The 25617-nt window shown below is 40.6% G+C and overlaps 1 protein-coding gene across 1 annotated transcript in view; it reads right to left on the bottom strand.

The window, feature by feature from the left end:
- bbs9 (Bardet-Biedl syndrome 9) overlaps positions 1 to 25617 on the bottom strand; it is a 264843-nt gene that overhangs the window by 155499 nt on the left and 83727 nt on the right. Inside the window, 4 exon segments of the mRNA XM_052023724.1 lie at positions 15707 to 15859; positions 18531 to 18703; positions 24391 to 24486; positions 25270 to 25410. Of these exon segments, the coding sequence (XP_051879684.1) occupies positions 15707 to 15859; positions 18531 to 18703; positions 24391 to 24486; positions 25270 to 25410 (563 nt within the window).

The following is a 25617-nucleotide window of genomic DNA, read 5'->3' as shown; positions in this document are numbered from 1 at the left end:
AATAGGCTGGGACTGTTTCCCTGGAGCAAAGCAGGCCAAGGGGTGACCTTATAGAGGTTTATAAAATCATGGTGGGCATAGATAAGGTGGATGGTTACAATCTTTTTCTAGGCATACAGGAGTATAAAACTAGAGGGAATAGGTTTAAGGTGAGAGGAGAAATATTTAAAGGGGCCTTCAGGGGCAGGTGGTGGTGGGTATATGGAATGAGCTGCCAGAGGAAGTAGTAAACACGGGTGCAATTACAACATTTAAAAGACATTTGGACAGGTTCACGGATAGGAAAGGTTTAGAGGGATATGGGCCAAATGCAGGCAAATGGGGCTAAGCTCTGGAAAGCACCACTGTCAGCATGGACAATGTAGGTCGAAGGGCTGTTTCCATGCTGTATGACTCTTGACTTAAATTAAAAACCACCAATTCCATGGACAAACTGTTTATGGTACTGCAGTTAACTGTTTGGGGGCTAATTGCAGAATAGTAATGTGACTTGAATTTTGATCCCATAGTTATGTTGAGCACAAGATTCTAAAAAGGAAATATGTTGTCCAGCACTGTGAGGTTGGAGGTGGTGAACAAACCAACACATGTTAGATCTACTTGACCTCATCCTCACCAATTCACCTGCAGCAGATGCATTTACCCAAGAAAGCATTAGGAGTGGATTCGATCTTCTCACCAACAATGTGTTGTGTGGCACTGTTATAGCCTTAAAGTGGGTTAGATTCAGAATAGATCTGCCAGCTCAAAACTGTGCATCCGTGAGCAAAGTGGGCCATTGGCAGCAGTGGAAATGCACTGCATCACAAAATGTAACCTCGCAGCTTGTCACATCCCTCACGCCTATTTGTGTGTACACTACTGACTTCACTGTAAACATTCATAGCATAGACATGCATATTATTTTCAGTCTCTGGATAACATCAGAACATTCCTTGCGCTCCAGGCAATTTTCATGTCCATAACCTGCCTTTAAAGTCTTACAACAAAAAAAATCAATCATGACTTGTTAATGCAATTTTATCATTCTGTATTCAGGGAACCTACTGTAGAAATAAAAGTTTAAAAAGTCATGGTGAAAGTTTCTCACTGTGTCAGGAAGAAGGGAAACCAGTATGAATTCTTCACTCACTGTGGATTATATACAAAATGCAGCCGATTCTGTAATGAAATTTCAGAAAGGAACTGTTATCCAGGACACTTCTAGGGGTAGATTTACAGAATTCATAGTACTTGCATTTCGATTTCTTCACTCAAATTAAAACTGCCAGCTGTTTCCTTTTAATTTACCACCTATGTTACTTTATTTCTTCTTAAAATGCAACCTGCAGAAGTAACGAAAGCACTCAACAACAAAAACAAATCATGCTTATACTGATCAAGTTTCCTCATATCCCAGCAGCGGGAAAATGTTTATTGTTCATGATAACCCCTTACTTCAGTAACTTATCAAACAAAGCTGTATTAAAAAGGTAAGAACATATATGGGAGTCGGCTATACTGGCCCCTGAGCCTGCTCCAACATTCAGGATCTGGACTAGATCTATGCTTCAAGTCCACTCTCCTGCCTGATCCCATGTCCAAATATCACTTTGTTTTTGCCCTGAATCTACTTAATGACCAAGCATTCAATGAAACACACTTCCATTGTGTAAAAACTTACTTAGGAGGGAATCTGAACCCAACCTTTACTCCCTCATCTTCAAATGTTTAAAGCAGAACTGTTGCAAGGATCATATCAGTTTATTGAGAAACCAAAAAGTTACAAAAAATTGGCCATTTAAAAATCTGGTCATTGCCTTGAGAGGTTTATTAACAAAAGTGACATCTACTGCTTGATGTGACTGAACTATATTCAAAGACCACAAGTTAACATATCCTTGAATTGTAGGAATATTGCAATTGTCAAATGCCAAATAAAAAATTCTATAATACTTTCTCCACAGAACTATAATTGTGCAGACACTGACATGCCATGGCTTTATCAATTAATTTCAGCAATATCAGACAATTGGTCAATAATATTTGTTGATCAAAATGCTTTACCTCTGGCCATAATACAACACAAGTTTCAGGGAACACAGATGAGGCTTTGAAATAAAAGCCACCTTAAAAAAAATTCCGAACTGCTCCAAATGATAATATAAAATTGCCCAAGATGGAATACAACATGTCTGCTTCTCTAATTACTGATCTCAAAAGGTGTACAAACACTGTGGCACGTAAACAGCAAAGGAAGATCCACTCTATCACAAACAAAAACATAAAGACAGGAATGACTGAACACTTTCAACATCCTGCATCTGGGGGCACAGTGGAATCAAACACTGGTGACCATACACACTTACAATTATAAAGCAGGATTTCCTATGTTTCCTTGTTAGAATATCACCACAGTTTCAAAGAATGAAATACATATTGGAGAATCAGCTCCAAAAGATATATTGATACCAGTTCAACAGATGAAGGATTTTTATATAAAAAAATGAAACAACATAGAATTACTGCTGGAGTCACTAACAGCTGTTCTAAGGATATGTTAGTGATCTACCCAAAAAAGCTGCAGGGACTGGCCAAATGATGCAAAGTAATGAATCAGATTATGGGGATAGACCCGGGACATATGCCAGGAAATAGTGATGGAGTGCCAGGAATAACAAAATCAAAGCTGTGGTTTAAAACACTGAAAGTAAACAGGAAAGATCTTATCCAGAAACACTTAGCAGACTCCTATGTAAACTCGTCATGTTGGAATTGCACCCACTGGCCAATAGCACTGGTATAGCACTTCTCAGATCCACAGCTTGTACTATAGGGACAATATAAAACTCTCTGCCCACTAACCTCTGATTTATCTGAAAGCAACATTGGGTCCTAAATCTGCACGAGTAAGAGAAGTGAATAAGTGAGGAAGCTATCTACTCAATTATTCAGAACAGATAAAATGATTGTAATCTGGTGTTTCTCCAGTTTGTTCATACATGCCCTGTTGTACATTTAGGTTACTACATTTTTAAAACATTAAAGCCTCCAGACGTATTCTCAAATGTGCTTCACTGATCTCCTGACTTCACAAAATCTGCTGTTTAATAAACATGTAATGATCTCGCACTATATAAATACCAGATGTATTGAAAAGTTGACACATTTGCACTGGAGACACAAGAGACAGCAGGTGCTGGAATATGGAGCAAAAAACAACCCAGCAAGAGGACTCTGATGTAGGGTCTTGACCCAAAATGTCAACCATTCCTTTCCCTGCGCAATGCTGCCTGGCCCACTGAGTTCCTCCAGCAGTTTTTTGCGACATATTTGCACAGCTTTGGATTCAGTCAACATGCTACCAAACTGCTCTAGTGATGCCAGACAATGCCTTTTCTCTGTTGCTTTGCAGGATAATGAGTTTAATGGGATATTTCAGATGGGAATCGAGGATAAGTGTTGGTAGTTCACATGTCAATTAAGTGAGTGAAGATTGCCATAGTAATGCATCATACACAGCGTTAACACTTTCGTTCAGATTAAATTTCCCATGTTCTGTGGTGAACCTGTGGCTAGATTCAAAGTATAGTTGAGAGACAGGCAACCACACTGGTCACAGGGGCTATTGCAAAAATATTTTTGAGATTTTTCATCATATTATGGAATTAGTCCCTGAGAAAACTTTGTGTCAATAATCAGTAAAGCACTTTCTCAGTTCAACCAGTGATTGGCACCCGAGCCTGGATTTCACAGGAAATGGTGTCCACGGCTGCTATTCTGCTGTTTTCAGAACTAAAGTGGATCTTGCTTCTGAAGTGTTTGGCATACCCATTTTCATTTAAGTGAATACATCACTTAGGACTTCCAATTCTTGGATCAGCCAACTGGCATGGCATCAATGGAAAATAACAATGTTGCCATTCAATAAGTAAACTCCGATACAGACCAACATTAAAAAATAACTTAAAATTTAAAAGAACTCAACTCTCCTGTATTATTCAACCTGCAATCTGAAAAAAAGAGTAGCAAGAGTAAACCTTGGATTCAGTGAACACAGTCAACATTGGAAAACAGCACAGCATCATTCAAGTAAGCCTATTCAAATAACTCCAAGTGTCACATGTACAATCCAGAGTGATAGTCACCATTTCTGCATCTTTACTGTCACTATTTTGAGTCAAACTTTTAAAAACATACCACACAATCAAAAAAAATGTACATCTCACACACATCAAAATATTACTAACTACTTAAAATAAGCAAGCCACGTCACTAACAAAGCACATCTAATATGAAAATTAACAGAGTGTGGTCAAGAAGATTGTCGCCAAGCCAAAGGAGGAGATATTAAATGTTTTAACTGAAAAGTTGAACAGAGATAGATTTTTAAGGAGTATTGGCAAAGAAATGGAGATGGAGACTCACACAGGTCAAGGCTCACACAAGCAAAGTACAGCTGTCAATGGAGGAGAAGGTGCTGGGGGTGGGGAATGAGTGGCAGAAGGTAACAGACAAATGGGAGAAGTAAAGCCATAAAGACATTTAAATACAAGGATGTGAGAAGAATACAAATGCTCGAAGTTGAAATCTAAAGCCTCATGGTACGACTTCCAGACCTATAGACAGTGTAAAGTTAATTTGATATGCCCACAAACTGACTTCAGAGTTAGTTATGGAGGAGCATTTCATCCAGGAAATGTTTGAATGGCATAGAAACAGAACAGAAATTAAAATCTGGCATTTATTTATAGTCAAAAGTGCTTGATTTCCCTTTCAAAGTGTATGGACAATCCCTTGTGGCATTGCACAAGGGATGCCAGGCCAGAGTATGGCCTCCAGGAGAAATGAGGGTACACTCTCCATCATACATTGTCAATCCAAATTCCTAGGCCCACAATGATCAAACTATGATTCATCAATCTAAAGATTGCTACCAGAGGGAAGAACCATTTTTACATTGATAATAAAACGGTTTGTCTCAAGTTTAACTCCAGATGTTCACAACATAATCAGAACCAGATTCTTAGTCTCTCAAAGTGGAGACTGCAAAAAATAGATTTACTTTGTATTCATAATAGATTATAGGAAAGGAGAAATGCAGATTAAACAAAGAGCTGGGGATGATCATAATTATTACAAAAGGACTGACAAGAACACAATGAGTTTAAGGAGTTCTTTATGCTACAACTCTGCAATTTATGACAGAAATTGCCTCAATAAAATAATTTAGAATTTAGATGAAAATTTCAGAGAATGTGGCGCTGAAATTAAGAACGGAAAATATGACTGTGTGTGTAGATGTAACACTTTTAACCTATTGTAAAAATGAAGCCCAAATTTAAGCTACTTTTGCATGTTAGTAGTATAGTATTTCAAGCAAAACTCAACACTGAACCGGCCAAACCGGAAGTGCTGGAAATACACAGTAGGTCAAGCTTCGGCTCTGGAGAGTGAAGGCAAATTCACAGATTTTCCCTGCCCTGATCAGTACTTCTAGTATTCTTTGGTTTTATTTCAGAATTACAAGCGCCTGGAGTAACTTGTTTTAGGATTACATTTTAGGTTAATGATCATAGACCAAAACCATCAATTCTTTTTCACCCTCCACAGACGTGTTATTGTACATGTTGGAAAGCTCCTTATACAGCTTCTGACTATTAGCTTCACCTTGTCTCACTTTCCAGCTAAAGCCAACTTGCTGATTGCTCTTCATTCTCATTCCTTAGTAACACCTTTAGTGTCCAGTGAGGCTATTTCCTGATCCTGTACATTTCATGCTATTCACCACAAATTCCACTGAGTTCTGATTCATCCATTGATCTCCATGACTGGATTAGGAACCTGGAAGGATCAGGTGTAGGAAGCAGTTTCTTAAGTGTATGATACAAAGTGTGAAATAGCTGCCAAGGGTAATAAAACCAAATGAAGAAAACCTGACCAAAAAAAGCAGATTGAAAGGGGCTGATCTTTCTAAATTGCAGCTCCCATTACGCCAAAATCAGATTTTTTTTTACTGATCAGCAAGAGCTAGAAGCAAGCACAAGCTTCAAAGTTACAAAATGTTAAATATGAAGAACATGCTGCAGAAGCACTCAGAATTGTTTGCAAATAAATCAACATGATATACCACAATAAAATTCAGATAGCGTGTTTAAAATGGGAAAAGAACCCAGGAAAGGATTAAAATATCGTGTGAGCAATATTGTTTGAACCAGAAAGACCTACTATTTAAAGGAGCCCAAATGATCATTTGACCCATTGTAATGATCATGCCATGCTTATAATTTGCATACAAGTCTCTATACACTCATGAATGCATGGCCATATTCTGCTCTACCTCTACCTACAAGTGTGGAGATGACACCACCGTAGTGGGCCAAATCTCAAATAACGATGAGTCTGAGTACAGGAAGGAGATAGAGAGCCTAGTGGTATGGTTTCAATGACAACCACCTTTCCCCCTCAATGTCAGCAAAAGAGCTGGTCATTGACTTCAGGAGGGGGTGTGGGTGGCGCACATGCTCCTGTTCACATCAACGGTGCTGAGGTCAAGAGAGTCGAAAGCTCTCAGGAGAAAACATCACCAATAGCCTGTGCTGACCCAACCACATAGACGCCACAGGCAAGAAAGTGCATCAGCGCCTCTACTTCCTCAGGAGGCTAAAGAAATTTGGCATGTCTTTCTTTGACCCTCACCAATTTTTAGCTATGCACCATAGAAAGCATCCTATCTGGATGCATCATGGTTTGGTATGGCAACTGCTCTGCCTAAGAATGCAAGAAACTGCAGAGAGTTATGGACACAACTCAGCACATCACAGAAACCTGTCCCCTCTCCATGGGCTCTGTCTACACTTCTCACTACCTCGGAAAAGCAACCAACATAATCAAAGACCTCACCCAACCTGGACATTCTCTCTTCTCCCCCCTCCCATTGGGCAGAAGATACAAAAGCCTGAAAAGCACATACCACCAGATTCAAGAAGGGTCCCCTAGTACATACAATAAGATGGACTCCTGACCTCACAATCTACCTCATTATGGTCTTGCACCTTACTGTCTGCCTGCACTGCACTTCCTCTGTAACTCTAACTCTTATTTTCCCTTGTACTACCTCAATGCACTGTTGTAATGAAATGATCTGTATGGATGGCATGCAAAACAAAGTTTTTCACTGTACCTTGTGACAATAATAAACCAATTTATCAATTAAATTTTTGGGATCTGGATATCCCTGGGCAATTTTCTCCATTGTCAGGAAGCTGCCAGTTTTGTAATTGTACTGGAACAGCTTGGCTAGAGGGCACAGCTAGTTCTGGAGTTCAGGTCTTTAGTACCACAACCAGGATTTTACCAGTTCCCTTACCCTTTACTATGTCCAGTGCTCTCAGTCAGTTCTTGATATCATATGAAATGAAGTGAATTGGTTTCTCTAATGTGGGGATTTCAGGAGGAAACCAAGATGAATCATCCACTCAGCATTTCTGGCTGAACATTGCTGTGAATGCCTCAACCTGGTCTCTAGCACACACTTGCTGAGCCCTGTCATCATTAAGGACAGGATTGTTCTTGGAAACTCCTTCTCATGCTAGCTGTTTAATCATCCAGCACCATTCATGACTAGATAGGGTAAGACTGTAGAGCTTCAACCAATCCATCGGTTGCAAGATTGCAAAGATTTCAATGTGGAATTACTATGTCGTAGCCATTACAGAGACTTTGATGTCGCAAGGGCAGGATTGGCTGCTTTATGTTTCAGGGTTCAAACATTTCAAAAGGGATGGGGGGGGTAAACAAAGGTGGGGAGGTGGCAGTGCTAATCAGGGATAGTGAATGTGAGGTCAGCGTAGAACAGGCTAATACGCTGGAGCATGTTGAGGTTAAGAAAGAGGTAGTGTTGGAGCTTCTGAAAAACATTAGGATAGATAAGTCGCCGGGGCCAGATGGGATATACCCAAGGTTACTACGGGAGGTGAGGGAAGAGATTGCTGGAGAGTTGACAATGATATTTGCATTCTTCCTGGCCACAGGAGTGGTACCGGAGGATTGGAGGATGGCAAATGTTGTTCCCTTGTTCAAGAAAGGTAACAGGGATAATCCTGGGAATTATAAACCAATGAGTCTTACATCAGTGGTGGGCAAGCTATTGGAGAGGATTCTTAGGGACAGGATTTATAAGCATTTGAAGAAGCATAGTCTTATTAGGGATAGTCAACAAGGCTTTGTGAGGGGCTGGTTATGCCTCAGGAGCCTCAATGAATTTTTCAAGGAGGTGACAAAACAAATTTATGAAGGTAGAGCAGTGGATGTGGTGTATATGGACTTTAGTAAGGTGTTTGACAAGGTTCCCCATGGTAGGCTCATCCAGAAGGCATGGGATGGTAATTTTTATGTCTTGCACTGTACTGCTGCTGCAAAAAAACAAATTTCACGACATATGTCAGTGATAATAAATCTGATTCTGATCTTGGTGCGCAAATTGGTAGGATGGTTACGAAGGCATATGGTGTGCTGGCCTTCATCAGTTGGGGGATTGAACTCAAAAACTGCGAGGTAATGTGGCAGCTCTATAAAACTGTGGTTAGACCACACTTAGAGTATTGCGTTCAGTTCTGGTCACCTCATTATAAGGAGGATGTGGAAGCTCTAGAGAGGGTGCAGAGGAGATTTACCAGGATGCTGCTTGGAATAGATAATGTGTCTCATGAGGAAAGGTTGAGCGAGCTGGGGCTTTTCTCTTCGGAGTGACTTGATAGAGATGCATAAGATTATGAGGGGCATAGATAGAGTAGACAGCCAGCACTTTTCCCCAGGGTGGCAACGCCCAATACCAGAGGATATTCGTTTAAGGTTAGAGGAGGATTGTTTAGGGGAGATATCAGAGGTAGGTTTTTTTTTTAAAACACAGAGAGTGGTGGGTGCCTAGAATGCACTGCCAGGGTAATGGTAGAGGCTGATACAATAAGGACATTTAAAAGACTCTTAGATAGGCACATGGAAATAAGTAAAATAGAGGGTATGGGCTGTGTAGGAGGGAAGGGTTAGATTGATCAGAGAGGTGGTGTTTATATAGGTTGGCACAACATCGTGGACCAAAGGACCTGTACTGTGTTGTACTGTTCTATAACAAAGGCCAAGGGGTGAACCAATATTCTGGCTATTGTGTGGAAGACCTGCACTCCAGAATTAGGCACATTTTTAGCAAATCTGCTCCAGTATCTTTACAACTTTGGCATTTATTGGTTATCTGGCAAATTGCCCAGGTATGCCCTGTACACAAAAAAAAATCCAAATGCAATCATAGCCCATCAATCTATTCTCAGACATAACCAACATGAAAGGAGTCACTGACAGTACTTTCATGCAGTAATGACATAATGACCAAGACTCCTTTGTTCCAAAGGAAGCAACTCCAGTCTATTGAATCTCCTCTCATAATCCTCTAGCCCTGGCCCTTCCTAAATCACCTCTGCACCTTCTCTGGTACAACTACATCCTTCCTGCAGTGCCCTAACCAACACTGTTCATTGTTCTCTAGCTGTGACCCAACTGGTATTTTATACGGTACTTAGAACATAGAACAGTACAGCACAGGAACAGAACCTTCGGCCCACGATACTGTGCTGAACTAATTAAGCTAGTAATTAAATGCCTAACTAAAATAATCCCTTCTGCCTATGCAATATCCATATCTCTTCACTCCTTCATATCCATGTGCCTATCTTGGTTCAATTAATTTTTGCATTAATATCCAAGGTCCCACCAGCCAATCTCACCTAGAAAATCTTATTCGGTTAATTTCTGTAATGCTGGGTTAAAAAAAAATAAGAGTTTGCATAAAATTGTATTTATATGAATCAATACTTCGGGGAATTGCTCTAAAGAATTAAGATTTGAAAATGGCATTCAATATCGGTCAAACAGTTTGTGAAAGCCCGACTTATTTTGGCTCTCAGGTCACAATTTTTTCTTTGCACAGCTCAAACGCCATCTATAACTTCGCTGATGACACCAATGTTATTGGTAGAATCTCAGATGGCATCTTCAAGAGCAGTGCCTCAAGAAGGCAGCTTGATTACAAAGGACCCTCAACATCCAGGACATGCCCTCTTCTCATTACTACCATCAGGGAGGAGGTACAAGAGCCTGAAGACCCACACTCAACAATTCAGGAACAGCTTCTTTCCCTCTGCCATCAGACTTCTGAATGGTCCATGAACCTATGAACATGACCTTGTTATTCCTTTTGTTTTGCACTATTTAGTTATTTTTGTAATTTATAGTAACTTTGTCTTTGCACTGTACTGCTGCCACAAAACAACAAATTTCATGACATACAAGTCAGCGATAATAAATCTGATTCTGATGCATCATGAATGCTGATTGATCTGGAGCACACACTGAGATCATGCTTACCCTTCTGTTACTGTGGTTAATACAATTATTCTCCATGAAAAAAATATTTCAACACGTTCAAGTTCTATTTTAATTTGCTTTTCAGTTCACAGTTCTTTTGGGATTGAATTGTTGATACAATATTCAGTACTAGTTGATCATTTTTCAAAATGACTGAAGTCCAATAAATAATAAAAATGCCCCGGGAATCATTCCTTGTTCTTACATTTTCATTCTTAGTAGCTTGAAAGGCACCAAAAGCAATTTCAGAAAGGAGGCTAGAGTTACATTTTGCTGGACTCTGTACTTTCAAAGCTAACTAGATGGTGAAATTTACAAGCATTCAAATCCTCTATTGTAAGCAATGTATTTATCAGGCACATTCAAGGCATGCCCAAGACAGTAATTTTTGCCTTTGTTGCGGCAAACAATTATATAACAAATCAGTGTTAATGACTTTTTTTAAAGTAACAGAATGGGTGTCATATTATAGCCGTTAGAATTACCAGTGTTGAGTCACGTGTATTCAGAACTCCACACATAAGTCAGCATAAAAGAAATAATTACCCTGAACAAAATTAAACAGGAAGACTGATAATGCTACTAAGAGAACCATTCAAACTCATCTTTTTCCTATCATCACTGAGGCAAGCAGATAAGACTATCATTTCCTTCTAACGAGCCAAGTAAATAGTTTTATTCTACTAGCAGATAATTACCAATTTTATAGAGATCTAAGTTACTGACATTCATAATTCTGTCAGAAAGTTAAATAACATGCACGTCCAGAAGAAATTAAATCTTGAGTGAGGTCTATTCAGGCAACTTTAAACAAAAATAGAGCAAAACATTGCAAGTATTATTATATATTCTACAATCTCTGAGGTGTAGTTCCCTACCAAAGATTATCATGGAAGTAACATAATTTGAAAAACTTGACAGTTGAGGGAGAAAACTCAGCAGTACCTGGTCGGAGTAACTGGGAAGAGCAACACTTGGAATCTTGCTAGCACTTATCATAACTAGCATTAAAAATATATGTAAAAACTATGGCACTGCTATCAGAAGCAACTGCTGTTTATAATAGTTAACAAATCTTAGTAAACATGTTGCAGATTTTTTTTGAAAGAAATATACCTTTTATGAAAACATTACTGCGGAAAAAAAATTGAATGTCAAAATTCAGTGGAGAGCAACAGGATTCAGTTGTTGGCCCTCATCTAGTTACAATTTATATAAAAGGGCAGAGTATAATTTATCACCTTTATCTCTTCTGCAATTTACAAACTAACACTAGTTACCCATGATTACCCTTTCATCAACCCGAGGGAGTGGCACAGTGATGCAGCAGGTAGTGCTGTTGCCTCACAGCTTCAGCGAACTAGGATTAATGCCTGTGTAGAGCTTGCACATTCTTCCTGTACCCAGGTGGGTTTCCTCCGGGTGCTCCAGTTTCCTCACAAATCCTAAAGACGTGCTGGTGGTAAGTTAATTGGCTGCTGGAAATTATCCCTGATGTTGGTAGGTTGTTCGGAGGATCAGGAAAGAGTTGGCAGAATAGGTTATTGGGAAATGTCGAGGAATGGAACTGAAGCGATTGCTCTGAGAGCCAACATAATCTCGATGGACTGAATGGCCCTTTCTATGGCATATAAAAGCATGCAAATATGAAACTCTGACTGTGCCAAATTCTACACCTGCTTCTATTTCCTTATGTGCATAAGTGCTGTATAAATTTAGGAGCGTGCGGTAAAGTGATCTATAAATCAAAGTTCCCATTTCATATCCCTGATACAGTCACAACCACCACAGATGGAGCACTGAGGAAGGATGCTGAGAAAATAGAAAGGACACACCATAGATTCACTATGTTTCTGCCAGCAATGGAGAAATATGAACAAAGAATTGTGAAACAGTCTTCTATTAGAACAGGGAGATGCCAGGTGATTTGACAGAGGTTTAAAATGATTAAAAAGGCAAGACAGAGCAGACTTTCCGATGTGGCGTAGAATGAGCCAAGGATACAAGATTCAAACTGAGAGGGTTAGAATGGGAGTCTGTTTCTTCTAATCTGTCTGGCTATGGATTGCAAAGTAGTGCAAGGAAAATATTTCCTCCGGTTGATAAGGAGAGATGTGGGGATTCAGAACAAGCTAACATAAAAATTAAAGCCAGGCAATTTTGGGGTGAAATCAGGAAGCACTTCTTGACGAAAAAGGACAATGGAAATTTGAACTCTCTCCAGGGGTCAAATGAGATCAAGACTATGATGTAGATTTTTGTTACACAAAGGCACAAAAAGAAAAGGCTGATGAAAGGAGTCAAGCTGCAGAAATTCAGAACTCTCTGATGTTAGATCCGTTTTAAATCTGAGACCAATAAGCCTAATTACCAAGGAAAAGGGAACAAAAAGGAGATACATAGAGTTAGGACCCAGATCAGCCACAATCTCACAGAGAATTGGTTTGTCGGGCCAAATTATCTGATCCTCTGGTTGGGAATGTCATTGCTGTTAGTGGAAGTTTACTATCCACAATTGGTTGCCGTGTTTCTCTTCATTACCAAAGTGACTAGATTTTAAAGTACTTCAGTGGGTGTGGAGCGCTCTAGGTTGTGAGAAGTGCTTTTTTTCTTTCCTTTAGTACCCCTTCCACTGAAGTACAATCCTCACTGTCATTAAACAACTTGAAAAGGAAAACTCCAAGAAAAGCAGATGGACCACACACAAGTTTATAAAATTGTTTATTGTTAAGTGTTCAACTAACAACTAAAATGGAAGCAGGATTTGATGCCAATCAGCAGCTGATACCCTTTTGTTTGCACGGAACTATGCCATGGATTGCTTCACCAGAGTATAGTTCAAACGTACAACTTGAAATTGCCAGCCCAAAAGCTGGGCATACTGAGTGGGGTGGTCAGTAATGGTTACCACAAAACTGCCACTGCCTCACCAGGGACTGTGTGCAAGCTTCTGTCAAGGCTCGCTTCCATTGACGGAGTTTTGGACACCTTGGACCCAGCCCTAAAGCTTTGAGATAGTTGCAAGAGCAGATAAAAGGGAAAAGACTGTTGATAGAGAGGCTGAACATTAACCTTCAATAGAGTGAACAGCAACACAACCCTCTACTTACAGAAAATTTCCATTGATTGCTTCAGAGGTTTTTGCCATTTAGCAGGTGTTAAGTACCCAAAATAGCCAAGTGCCCTTCCTTCTAGTACCATTATATTGATGGGTACAATGTAGAGAGAAGGCACTCATTGCTGCAGAAGCCTTCAATGTTCTACTGGTCAACGAGGAATTGAGTGATGCAGGAAAAGTTTTGATGTGCAAGCAAAAGCCACAGACACCACAAGCAGCAGGTCAAGAAATGAAAGAGGACAGCAGAAAATAGACACAGGTTGATTCAGAAGAGAAAAAGAATTGAAACAGTGAATAGTAGGTATTGACTGTTTCAATACAAGCATCATTATAAACATAGATCAAAGCTTGTCAAGAAAATTCAACATGTAAACCAATTGTTGTTTTAGTCACAATAAAATGCTGAATCCCACTTTTCCTGGACGCTGCCTTATGCTAATTTGGGTTTGGCTCAGAACTGACCTTCCTTGCACCTGCTTACTCCACCACCGACATAGCCTTCCTCTAGGAAAACTGTCAATCTCCAGCCCCACTTTAGTAACACTCTGACCTAAAACATTATCATCCCAAAACTGACTTCTCAAAGAATGATAAGTACTTCAAATAATCTATACATTGACTATATTTCAGAAATACTTTATTACAAAAGAAATACGGAAGGTCCTACATTAACACAAATGCTAAAAAATGCAAATGCTGGAAATCTGAGATAAAATGCTCCAAACACTCAGGAAGTCAGGTAGATAGTGTGGAGGAGAACTTTTCATCATAACTGGGTTAGACTTTTCAAATGCAGAGAAAGGAGAATGAGGGAAAATGGCAGGAGAGAGAATATGAAAAGTGAAGCTGAAACAGATGGGCAAGAAACTAGTGTATAACATTGGTCTGGAGTAGATGTAAATAAGAGTTGATGATTAATTATCTGAATTTATCACAAGGACAAGAAAATATAAATGTCAGAAATAGGAAAAGTAAATGCTTAAAATGCTAATTATCTTAAATTACTGAATTCAATCTTGAATCTGGGAGGCTGTAGAAGAGCCAGGTTGGAAGATGAGGTGTTTTCCTCAAAATAATATTTTACTTTGGAACATCATTGGAGATCGGGCACATAGAGGTCAAGGTTTATGTGAGACAGAAAATTAAAAGAGCAGGCAACTACTGCAGAACTGCAGTGAATTCACACGCTGTGGATGGACTCGGAGATACCTAACATTGGAGTGCTATTGAGAAATTCCCAAGTGAAGACTAGCCAGCAGGTTTAGGACATCTGTGTTCACATAGGAACTGCGATCTTTGCAGCACTTGTATGGAGAAATGTCAGCAGTTCAGCATGAGCTTGCCAGTATTTTCCAGCAAGTTCCAACCCAATTTAAAGAAACTGCCCAAGTAAAAGACAGAAATAGCATTTTCTCAGTGGTCCCCTTAAATAGTCACTGCAATGCATCCATCTCATACCTGTTTATTAGATCTCATTTGGCAAATTTTAATTGTCTTCAAGTTTTCATTCCTTTCAAATCAAAAACTAATACAAGAAACATATCTCCATGCCCAGCACAGTTCATTTCAAGGTAAATCAGATGACTTTTTCTTTGTTCCGTAAATTTGTTCCAGATGGCTCTACCCTTTCCAAAATACTAAGTTGGCCAAAACAATAATGATGATTGGAACACACACTACTACATTGAATAAAACTGCAAATCAAGGCACAGTGCACTCTACTGCCTGATTATAAATTTACATTTCTTGATATATTCTGTGGAGTTTGACAAGCCCTTAGAAAGTATTCCAAAAAGACTTTCAGAAACATTGCAGTTTAGTACTGATCATGGAATTTATGATGAGGAGGAGATGTAGAAATGCTTTGTTTTTCCAAAACATAGATGCTTTCCTACTGTTTAACATTACTGAGTTCATAGTATCGCTGAGAATTGGGTCTTGATAGCAAAAGCCAAATGGAGGAGTTGGTGCCACCTATCAATCAGCTTCACCTTGGCTACTGCAGCAACAAAAGAACAGTACTTTCCAATGATCAAAGCATAAAAAGCCTCAACTGCAACATCTTTTCCACATCAGACATCACTTACATCAATAGGAACATGCAAGTCTGTCATTATAGTATAGTTAGAACTGTGACACATACAGTATTCAAGAAAAAAATGGACCAAGCACTTTTCTGAACAGACTAACCTGTCGATATGTTCCATCCAGTAACGTATCTAGGTTACGTAGAGGCGAGGGAGTTTTGTCCTTGAAATGTGTTAAAAGTCGCCTTTGGATAGCCCTGTACTGTACAGCCCGTTCTGATAGAAGCTCTTTATATTTCTCAGCATTTAGGCGCAACTATAAAAATAACAGAAAGGATTTCACACAGTGTTCTGCTTTCTAAAAATTAAAAAAATCCCTTTGAGTTCATTTGTTCAAAATATAAATAAAATTCACAAACTCACTTTATCTGAACCATAGCAGAAACACAGAGAAAAGCCTAGATTTTATGAACTGTGGCAAAGAAATGGTGCTTACTGCTGACCTTAAAAGAAAATCCCTGTAAAGATCTAGTGATCTCCACAGTGTGGATTTCACCTTTCCAATGTTTATTTCATTCTGGCGTCAGTACTATCAGATCTCTGGAATAGCTTCAAGCAGACTTGATGTCAAACAATGATGACATCTGCGTGCTGGACACACAAGAACAAAAAGATTGGTATATATACACAAGATTAAAGTGGTAGCCAAAATGTCAAACTTGAATAAATAAAATAAATTAAATTTAACTAATCTTAGGTTAAATTTTGAAGTAATTAGTCTCTACACACAAAATTAGTTTTTCAGGGACAGAGATTTACAGTAATTAAGGTTTAAGCATGCTATTAAGATCTGTCAAAGTTTCATATTTTTCAAAGGTTTTTACAGTGAGAGAAGGTGCAAAAAGTTGAAGCATTCAGCCATTTCAAGAAGACTTCCATCTTCCAGAACTTAAAACGGCCTAGGCAGGAACAGACCATTTAACTGCTCTTGCATAATTCAGAATTTAGTGTCAGTTTCTCAGTTTAACACTTACAAAGGCTAATTTTTTTTTACACAAGGTAACAAAGATTATTGATGAGGGCAGTGGCGCTTTTGACAAGGTCCCACCAGGAGAGACTGATCCAACAGGCTTGGGCAAGTTGAATCAAAATTTGGCTTGACAATAGGAGGCAGAGGGTGACAGTAGAAGGCTATTTTTCATAATTGGATGCCTGTAACTAGTGGTGCTCCACAGGGATCAGTGCTGGGACCCTTGCTACTTACAATATACTTGAATGATTAGGATATGGATGTAGGTGGCATGATCAATACGTTTGCAGATGACACTAAGACTGGTGGGGTTGTTGATAGCGTGGAGGGCAGATTTGGGTTACAGGGTAATATCGATGTGTTGGTGAAATGGACTGAGAAATGGCAGGTGGGGTTCAATCTATGTAAATGTGAGGTATGCATTTTTGGAGAACTAATGAGGCTAGGGCATACACCATGAATGGCAGGATCCTAGGGAGTAGTGAGGAACAGGGAGACCTTAGAGTGCAAGTCCAAAGATTCTTGAAGGTGATAATGTGATTAAGAGGCCTACATGAGTTAGGGCATTTAATACAAAAGCAGGGAGGTCCTGTTACAACTTTACAAAACACTGGTCAGACCTCAGCTGAAGAATTGTGGGAAGTTCTGGCCACCACACAGTAGTAAGAATGTGATAGCATTAGAGAGGTTGAAGAGGAGATTCACCAGAATGTTAGAGAAACAAAGGACTGCAGATGTTGGAATCTAAATGAAAAACATGATGATGCTTGAGGAACTCAACGGGCCAAGTAGCATCCGTGGAGAAAAGCAGGCAGTCAACATTTCAGGTCAGGACCCTTCTTCGGTGAAGGTGATGGGAGGTGGTGTAGGGGCAGGTGCTGCACCTATGGCAGGAGCAGTGGAAAGTTCCTGGGGTGGGACAGGGATGGGGGGTGGGGGGAGGAGGAATCACGGAGAGAGTGGTCCCTGCGAAAGGCAGAAAGGGGTGGGGAGGGGAAGATGTGCTTGGTGGTGGGGTCCTGTTGGAGATGGTGGAAGTGGCGGAGAATGATGTGTTGGAGGTGATGGAGGGGGTGTAGGGGCAGGTGTTGCACCTGTGGCGGGGGCAGTGGAAATTTCCCGGGGTGGCAGCGGGATGGGTGGGGGGGGGAGTGGTGGAGTAAACTAGGGAGTCGCATAGTCCCTGCAAAAGGCAGAAAGGGGTGGGGAGGGGAAGATGTGCTTGATGGTGGGGTCCCGTTGGCGATAGTGGAAGTGTGGAGGTGGTGTAGGGACAGGTGTTGGACCTATGGCAGGGGTGGAGGCAATGTAGGGGCAGGTGTTGCATCTATGGCGGGGGAGGTGGTGTCCTCCTGAAGGGTCCTGACCCAAAACGTTGACTGCCTGCTTTTCTCCACATATGCTGCCTGGCCTGCTGAGTTCCTCCAGCATCATCGTGTTTTTCACCAGAATGTTGCCTGGGATAGAGTATTTTAGTAATGAGGAGAGACCGGAGAAGCTAAGTCTATTTTCCTTGGAGCGGAGGAGGTTAAGAGGGGACATGATTGAGGTATATAAAATTACAAAGGCTACAGATAGGCTAGATTGTGGGAATCTTTTCCTCTTATCAGTGGTGAATAAAACTGGCGGACATAGATTTAGAGTAAGAAGCAGAAGATTTAGAGTGGATTTGGGGGGGACCTTTTTCATCCAGAGAGTAGTGAGTACCTGGAATGTACTGCTAGAGAGAGTGGTTGAAGCTGACAGCACTTAAGAGGTGTCTAGATGAGCATTTGAATCACCTAGGCAATAAATGCTATGGGCCAATTGCTAGAAGATGGGATTAATATGGATACATGCCCACTGGTGGATGTTGTTGGGCTGAATGGCCTTTTTCCATACTGTATGACTCCATGACTAATAGATTCACCAATGTTATGCCACAAACTCCAGACTGCAGTGATTAAAAACGACAGACCTCAAAATGTCGATCAACTAATTGAAAGTACTCCTGCAAAGGAATGGGCCCCGGAAAGGTGCACACAAAGTCTTTGTGTTCTTCATTGGCAAATGTCTCTTCCAACCGCTGAATAAGTCCTTTAGTGATTAGCCACAGATCTTCAAACTTGTCACACTGAACTCTGTACCGACCTGAGAAGTTAAATCAAAAACATAAGAGTCATACAGCAGGAAAATAGGCCATTCGGCCCAACTAGTCCCTGTGACCAAGATGCCCATCTAACCTAGTCCCATTTGCCTGCATTTGGCTCATATCCCTCTAATTTTTTTCCTATTCATGTACTTGTCCAAATGTCTTTCAAATGTTGTTATTGTACCTGCCTCAACCACTTCCTCTGGCAGCTCATTCCATATACGTACCACCTTCTGTGTGAAAAAGTTGTCCCTCAAGTTCCTATTAAATCTCTCCCCTCTCATCTTACACCTATGCGCTCTAGTTCTTGATTCCCCAACCATGGGAAAAAGACTCTGTGCATTCACCCGGTCTAAGCCCCTCACGATTTTATATATCTCCATAAGATCGCCCTTCAGTTTCTTATGCTCCAAGGAATAAACTCCTAGCCTGTTCAACCTCTCCTTATAACCCAGTCCTTTGAGTCCTGGCAACATCCTCTTAACTCTTTTCTGCACTCTTTCCAGTTTAATGGCATCTTTCCTATAGCAGGGTGACCAAGAGTGAACACATTACTCCAAGTGTGGCCTCACCAATGTCTTGTACAACTGCAACACAACATCCCAACTCCTATACTCAAAGCCCTGACTGATGAAGGCCAGCGCGCTAAAAGCCTTCTTCACCACCCCGTGTACCTGTCATGCCACTTTCAGGGAATATCAGCAAACTTTTCAGAAAATCATGAATTAACGTTCCTGGGGGAGAGCAGTGTCGCTCACTCCTCACCTGGTCTCGCTCGCCCACCCACCTCGCCTACCTGCCTCCCCCGCCCGGGAGGGGGTGGCTGGCGGCCTGCGGATCAGGGGGGGGGCGTGTTGCACGCCTCAGCCGGTGGTGCGCGCGGGTGCGTCGGACACACATTTTGGGGCCAGCACAGTAGCGTAGCAGGTAGCGCGACGCTATTACAGCACCAGCGATCGGGGTTCAATTCCCGTTGCTGTCTGTAAGGAGTTTGTACGTTCTCCCATGTCTGTGTGGGTTTCCTCCCACATTCCAAAGAATGTATGGGTAGGTTAATATGGGTTTAAAAAAAATGGGCAGCGCGGACTCGTTGGGCCGGAAGGGCCTGTTACCACGCTGTAAATAAAATTTGAAAAAAATTTATTCATTACTTATTAGATGATACTATCCAGCATTTCCAACCTTTTTCTACTTGCTTTTACATTTTTTCTTAGAAAAGCAAAACCTTTACACATTTGCCTCCTCTGCTATTCCATCAAGTCCCAATGTAACCTTGAGGAAACGCACTTCATCTGTGACTATGCAGCCCTTGGGACTGAATATGAATTCAGAAGTTTTAGACAACTAGCCTTTCCTTTTGTATCAGGACTGGTCAGTTCTGATCCAAGGTTGTCCACCTGTAACAGTAACTAAGATTTTTTTCTCTCCACAGATGCTGCTTGATCTGCTGGATTTTTCCAACATTCTCCTGCGTCAGGTTCCCAGTTATGTTCTGCCTCTCACAGATCCAGTAAATTGTTTTATTTCCTCTGTTTAACTTTTCTCATTCAACCAATAACTAGATGGTACTAAATGCATTGTGACACTTGGACAATTTTGCTCTCCACCCCATCAGAGCCAGTCCCTTTGTTATCTCCACCTTTACCCTTCTCTGGAACTTAAAACACTTATTTTTAAGTTTTCCAGCTTTGATGAAGTGTCATTGACTTGAAATATTGACTGCTTCACTCTCCACAGATACTGTCTGATGTTTTGAGTATTTCCAGCATTCTGTTTTTATTTTAGATTTCTGGGATCTGAAGGTTTATTTGATTTGATGCAGAATTATTCACAGTTATTTGGTTAATTGTTCTAATTTCCATTATATGTCCATTTTTTTCCAGAAAAATTGCACAAAACCACAGCACTTCATTACCAAGAAGGAATCTTTTCATTCATTGTTGAATGACACTTTTTTGCAGACTGAAATTCTTCTTGAATCAGATTGCAATTCTTTTGACAGTTAAAATACCATTAAGCAACCAAACCGGAGAATAATAGTTGTACGTTTTAATAATTTAGGATCAGCACTCTTTTGATGAAGCTTGTATCAATCTGAATATACTGAATTTACAAAGGGAAGCCTAGAAACACTTCGTAATGAGATGTCCTGAAACATCTTGGAGAGAAAACTGATATAATTAAGACAACTGTTTGGGAAAATTGAGTATACTTAAGCCTTGGACAAAGTTATAGCACTGAAGCAGGCACTTTGGCCCACCACATCCATGCTGATCAACAACCCATCTATACTTTCCCATTTACCAACACATAGCCTATTATGCCTCATCTACATACTTTTTAAATGTCATGAAATATATGCCCCCATCACCCACTCAGGCTGTGTATTCTAGATTCCAATCACCCTTTGAGTGAAAAAAAAATCTCCTCAGATCCCCTCTAAAGCTCTTACTCCTTACCCTAAACCTCTGCCCTCTAGCCCTTGAACCTCTGAAACATCGACAAAAATTCTGAGGGTGCTATGATCCAAATAACTGCAGTGAGAACAGGAAAGGAAATCAAACTCACAGCACTGCAAGCAACATATCCTCTAGGAGGTGTGGTTGGAGGATTTTTAGAGAACACTCTGAGGGGATGCTGTGGGATGAGAGGAGATGCCTTGGGAGAACTATGGCAGTTGTCTTATCTGTGAGGTCCCCGGGACTTTGAGAGCAAAGGATGTGCCTGTGACAACTTGAAGTGGGGCTTGCTGGAGAACTTGTATTGGAAAAGATGGTCCCAGTGACACTGACAATAGTGAAGTATAGCTGGGAGAATTCAGGAATAAATAGAGGCATCTCTTGATGCATGTGCAGTAGAGCAGAAATGTGACAGCAATGCACTAATTCTTTCAATTCCTCCTACTTTCTACAAATCAAAAGTGTAGAGATGGGCACTCGTATGGACCCCAACTACACTCGTGTTTTTGTTGTCAAACCTTCTCTAGTACCACTCCCCAACTCTTTCTCCACTACATCGATGACTGCATTGGTGCTGCTTCCTGCACTCATGCAGATATCGCCAACTTTATCACCTTTGCCATCAACTTCCATCCTGCCTTCAAGTTCACCTGGACTAACTCTAACATTTTTTTCCTTTCCTGGATCTCTCTGTCTCCATCTCAAGAGACAAACTATCCACTGACATTTACTACAAACCCACTGACTCCCACAGCCACCTTGACTACACCTTGTCCCATTCTATTTCCTGTAAGGACACCATCACTTTTTCTCAGATTCTCCATCTTCCCTTTCCAGGACCTTTGAAACATCCTCCTTATTCAGGAAATGTGGCTTCCCCTCTGCTGTAGTTAATGGAGCACTCACATATTTCCTCCATTTCCCGCATACCTGCTCTTACCCACTCCCCTCCCAGACAGGACAGAGATAAGAAATAACGGTCCTCACCCCACTAGTCTTCACATCCAGCATAGCATCCTTCACCATTTCCACCAGCTGCAATGGTTTCCTACCACCAGTCACATCTTCCCCTCTCCCCTGCTTTCTGCAGGGACCACTCTCTCCATGATTCCCTTCACACCCACCACCCTCTCTGTCCCTTGGCACTTTCCACTGCAACCATGGGAGGTACAACATTTGCTCCTTCACTGCCTACACACCACCAGTCAGGGTCCCAAACAGCCCTCCAGGTGAGGCAAAGAATCACATGCACCTCCTCCAACCTTGCCACTGTATTCGGTGCTCCTGATGTGGCCTCTTCTACACTGTCCACAATGGCCACCTTGAGTTTCCAGCTGTGTCTCATTTCAATTTCCCTTCTCACTTCCACACTGACCAATCTCCGTGGCCATCTTCACTGCCATGGTGAGGCCACATTTAAACTAGAGAAACACCACCTCATATTCCTCTTGGGTAGCCTGCAGCCCAATAGTATGAACATGGAATCTTCCAATTTCAGGTAACTGACATTCCCAGTCTTCCTTTCTTACTCCTACCAGTTCACCCAGAGTCTCACTCTCCCTTTGTTCACCATTTCTGTCCCTCCTCGCCTTGTTACCCTCCCCCACCTGGTTCCACCTGCCCATCACTCAAATATCTACTGGGTTTCTTCTCCTTTGCTTCACCTTTCCTATCCCCTCCCCAAGAAACTTGATAGAAATATATAAAATTTTGAGAGGCATAGACAGGGTAGGTAGTCAGAGTCACCTTCCTAGCATAGAAATATTAAATAATAAAGGGCATAGCTTTAAGATGAGAGGGGAAAGTTTAAAGGAAACTTTAGCCAGAGGTTGGTGAATCTGTGGAATTCATTGCCACAGGTGGCTGTAGAGGCCAAGTCACTGGGTCTATTTAAAACGGAGGTTGATAGGCTCTTGATTAGTAAAGGTGTAAAAGGTTACGGGGGAAGGCAGGCGAATGGGGTTAAGAGGGAAAAATAAATCAGCCATGATTGAATGGCGGAGCAAACTTGATGGGTTGAATGGCCTAATTCTGCTCCTATGTCTTATGGTCATACAATGCCTATATCTAGTACACAAGCTCTGCATGTTTATAATAAACCATTCTGCAGCTGTGAACATTGTGTATAGGACTCCTCCCAAAAATTCAACACCAAGGCCCTCTGGTGATGGGCGTTTGCCAACCTGCCTGTGAAGCACAATGATTCTATAATGCTAGAGCCTGTGGAGAAGTGAACATTGTGTTCACAATTATATCCTCGAAGTGTAACTGGATCACATGCAGGAAACAGAGTCATCAGGAAAGGAATTATGCCCTTGGTATCATCCTCGTTGGAAAGGGAATAATGGAAAATTTACAACACAGAGGGAGGCAGGAGTCAATCATAACTGTTAGTCTTTCGAGTTAAGTTGGAAAAGCTGGCATAAGTAGGCGTGGGTTTTCTACATAAATAAACTTTGGGGCAGAGGGAGTATTTGGCACTGACCTGTGCACATCATCGGGATGGAATAAGTTTTCACCACTAGCGTAACCTTTGCATATTCAGTGTAAAAACCTACTCCCCATACCACACACTTAACTAATAAAGAATGTTTTCTTCTGTCAATATTACACTTCATTTCTGCTTGGAGCAATGGGAGCCACAATGCCAAAAGCATCATTCCGTCCTGCATAACATTAATAAATCTGGTATGAGGACTAATAATCAGCTCAGTAGGAGAACCACTACACTTCACACACCACTTCACCCAACCACAAGAGTCAACAGTCTAAAGATGTTCCTAGGCAGAACAGAGCTATCCTCTCATAATCTTCAGTTCTTTCCTGATTGCCAGAGGCACAAGGTCAGTAAGTGATCTCAGAAGATCTCAAAATACTCTGACTTAGAGTAAAAAGTTAAAGTGATCCTTAAAGTATCAAAAATTAAAACTGGCTATTTTTTTCTCTCCATAAACAGTGTCCATCAGATAACTATGTAAAAATATTTTTACAAAAGCACTTATTGGGAGCTGATATTACCTCCCAAGCCTATTTATCCAATATGATGCTGCATTCTCCTGTTAAAAGAGGTAAGGGACAGAAGCACAAAATTGGAAGTAGATTCGAAAAAATAACTACAATTCTTGAAATTGGATATGCTCCCTTATTACATGTTGCATGCCAGGAGTAGCTGTGGTTAGTTAATTTGAAGGCAGTTAATGGGGATAATCACAGAAGATCATACTCACTTGATGTCTTTGAGGCTAAAAGTGTAATCGTTGACCCTGAGAGTAATTTAAATCCCAAGACATTTATCTGCTCGTGATCTGACTCTCCATGAAAATCTGTTTGTATAAAGAAAAATTGAAAAAGAACCTAAATGCAAGGATAACTAAGAGCCACACATAAAGCCTTCGCCAGAAGTTCAACATAGAAATTGCTCAAGCTAGACTTTGTGAATGTGATAAAAGTACACACCATTGAATTAATAAGTAAAAAAATGACTAAAATATTTAAATATTTTAAAATAGAAATTGAAGTTCAAGAGACAAAAATATTCCTTTACAGCTGCACAAAGATCTTGTCTTGCACAATTTAGAAAACAATTGTGGTGCCATTTATAAAAGCATAGCTATGGGGTAGAAAAGGTAACTCTATATTACATACATATCATAACAATTACACGTACTGAGCTTTCTACTAGTTCCACATAGAAGAGATCTACTGAGGTTCTGAGTCTCCACCTGCCCAGCAAGATCTTGGGTCCAGTTCTGTACTGATCTCATTAACCATAGCATAAAAGTGCAGCAGCTGAGCTCAATACCTAGGTTAATTGTTGTCTAGTAACTTTTGCTGGATGTGCAAGGCACAAACAAAATCAGTTTCAGCTGCGACACTCAATGAACCTACAAAGTGCCACCAAAAAGTGTTATGCCCTTCACCAGAGGAAGAAAGACAACTGAAAAAAAAATAAGATGGTTAAATAAAAATGCTCCTGTCAGATAATTGTATTATATAAATATTCATTTTATATGCAGCCACTATTGACACACATTATTTAAATTATTCAATAGTCATTGATAATAACACCCAATTTTTTTTTTATTTTACAGGTGTAGGATGCTTACCTGGAAAAAGAACTGAGATATTTACAGGTGGCTTGTTTGTGTCAATTGTTATTTTGTGAACAGCATTCTTAGATGGTTGAACTGGTTGGCAAACTAACTTGAGAGGCAAACTAAATGTGCACTGTGCAATTCGAGGAACACCTGCAAGGCAAGATTACTGTTAACATTTCCTAATGAAGATTTGCATTATCCTGCTATAGTTTTTAAGCCACAATTGAAAAAAAAACTTCCTATTGAAAGATCATTGACTTCAAACGTTAACTCTGTTTCTTTCTCCAATAATGCTATCTCACTTGCTGAGTACTTCCAACATTTTCTGTTTTTATCATAGTCTTTAACGTTACTTCC

The sequence above is a fragment of the Pristis pectinata genome, chromosome 9 (assembly GCF_009764475.1).
Source record: "Pristis pectinata isolate sPriPec2 chromosome 9, sPriPec2.1.pri, whole genome shotgun sequence".
NCBI classification, from domain to species: Eukaryota; Metazoa; Chordata; class Chondrichthyes; order Rhinopristiformes; family Pristidae; genus Pristis; species Pristis pectinata.
The sequence above is the reverse complement of the archived record's forward strand: the minus strand, read 5'-3'. Positions and strand labels throughout refer to the sequence as shown.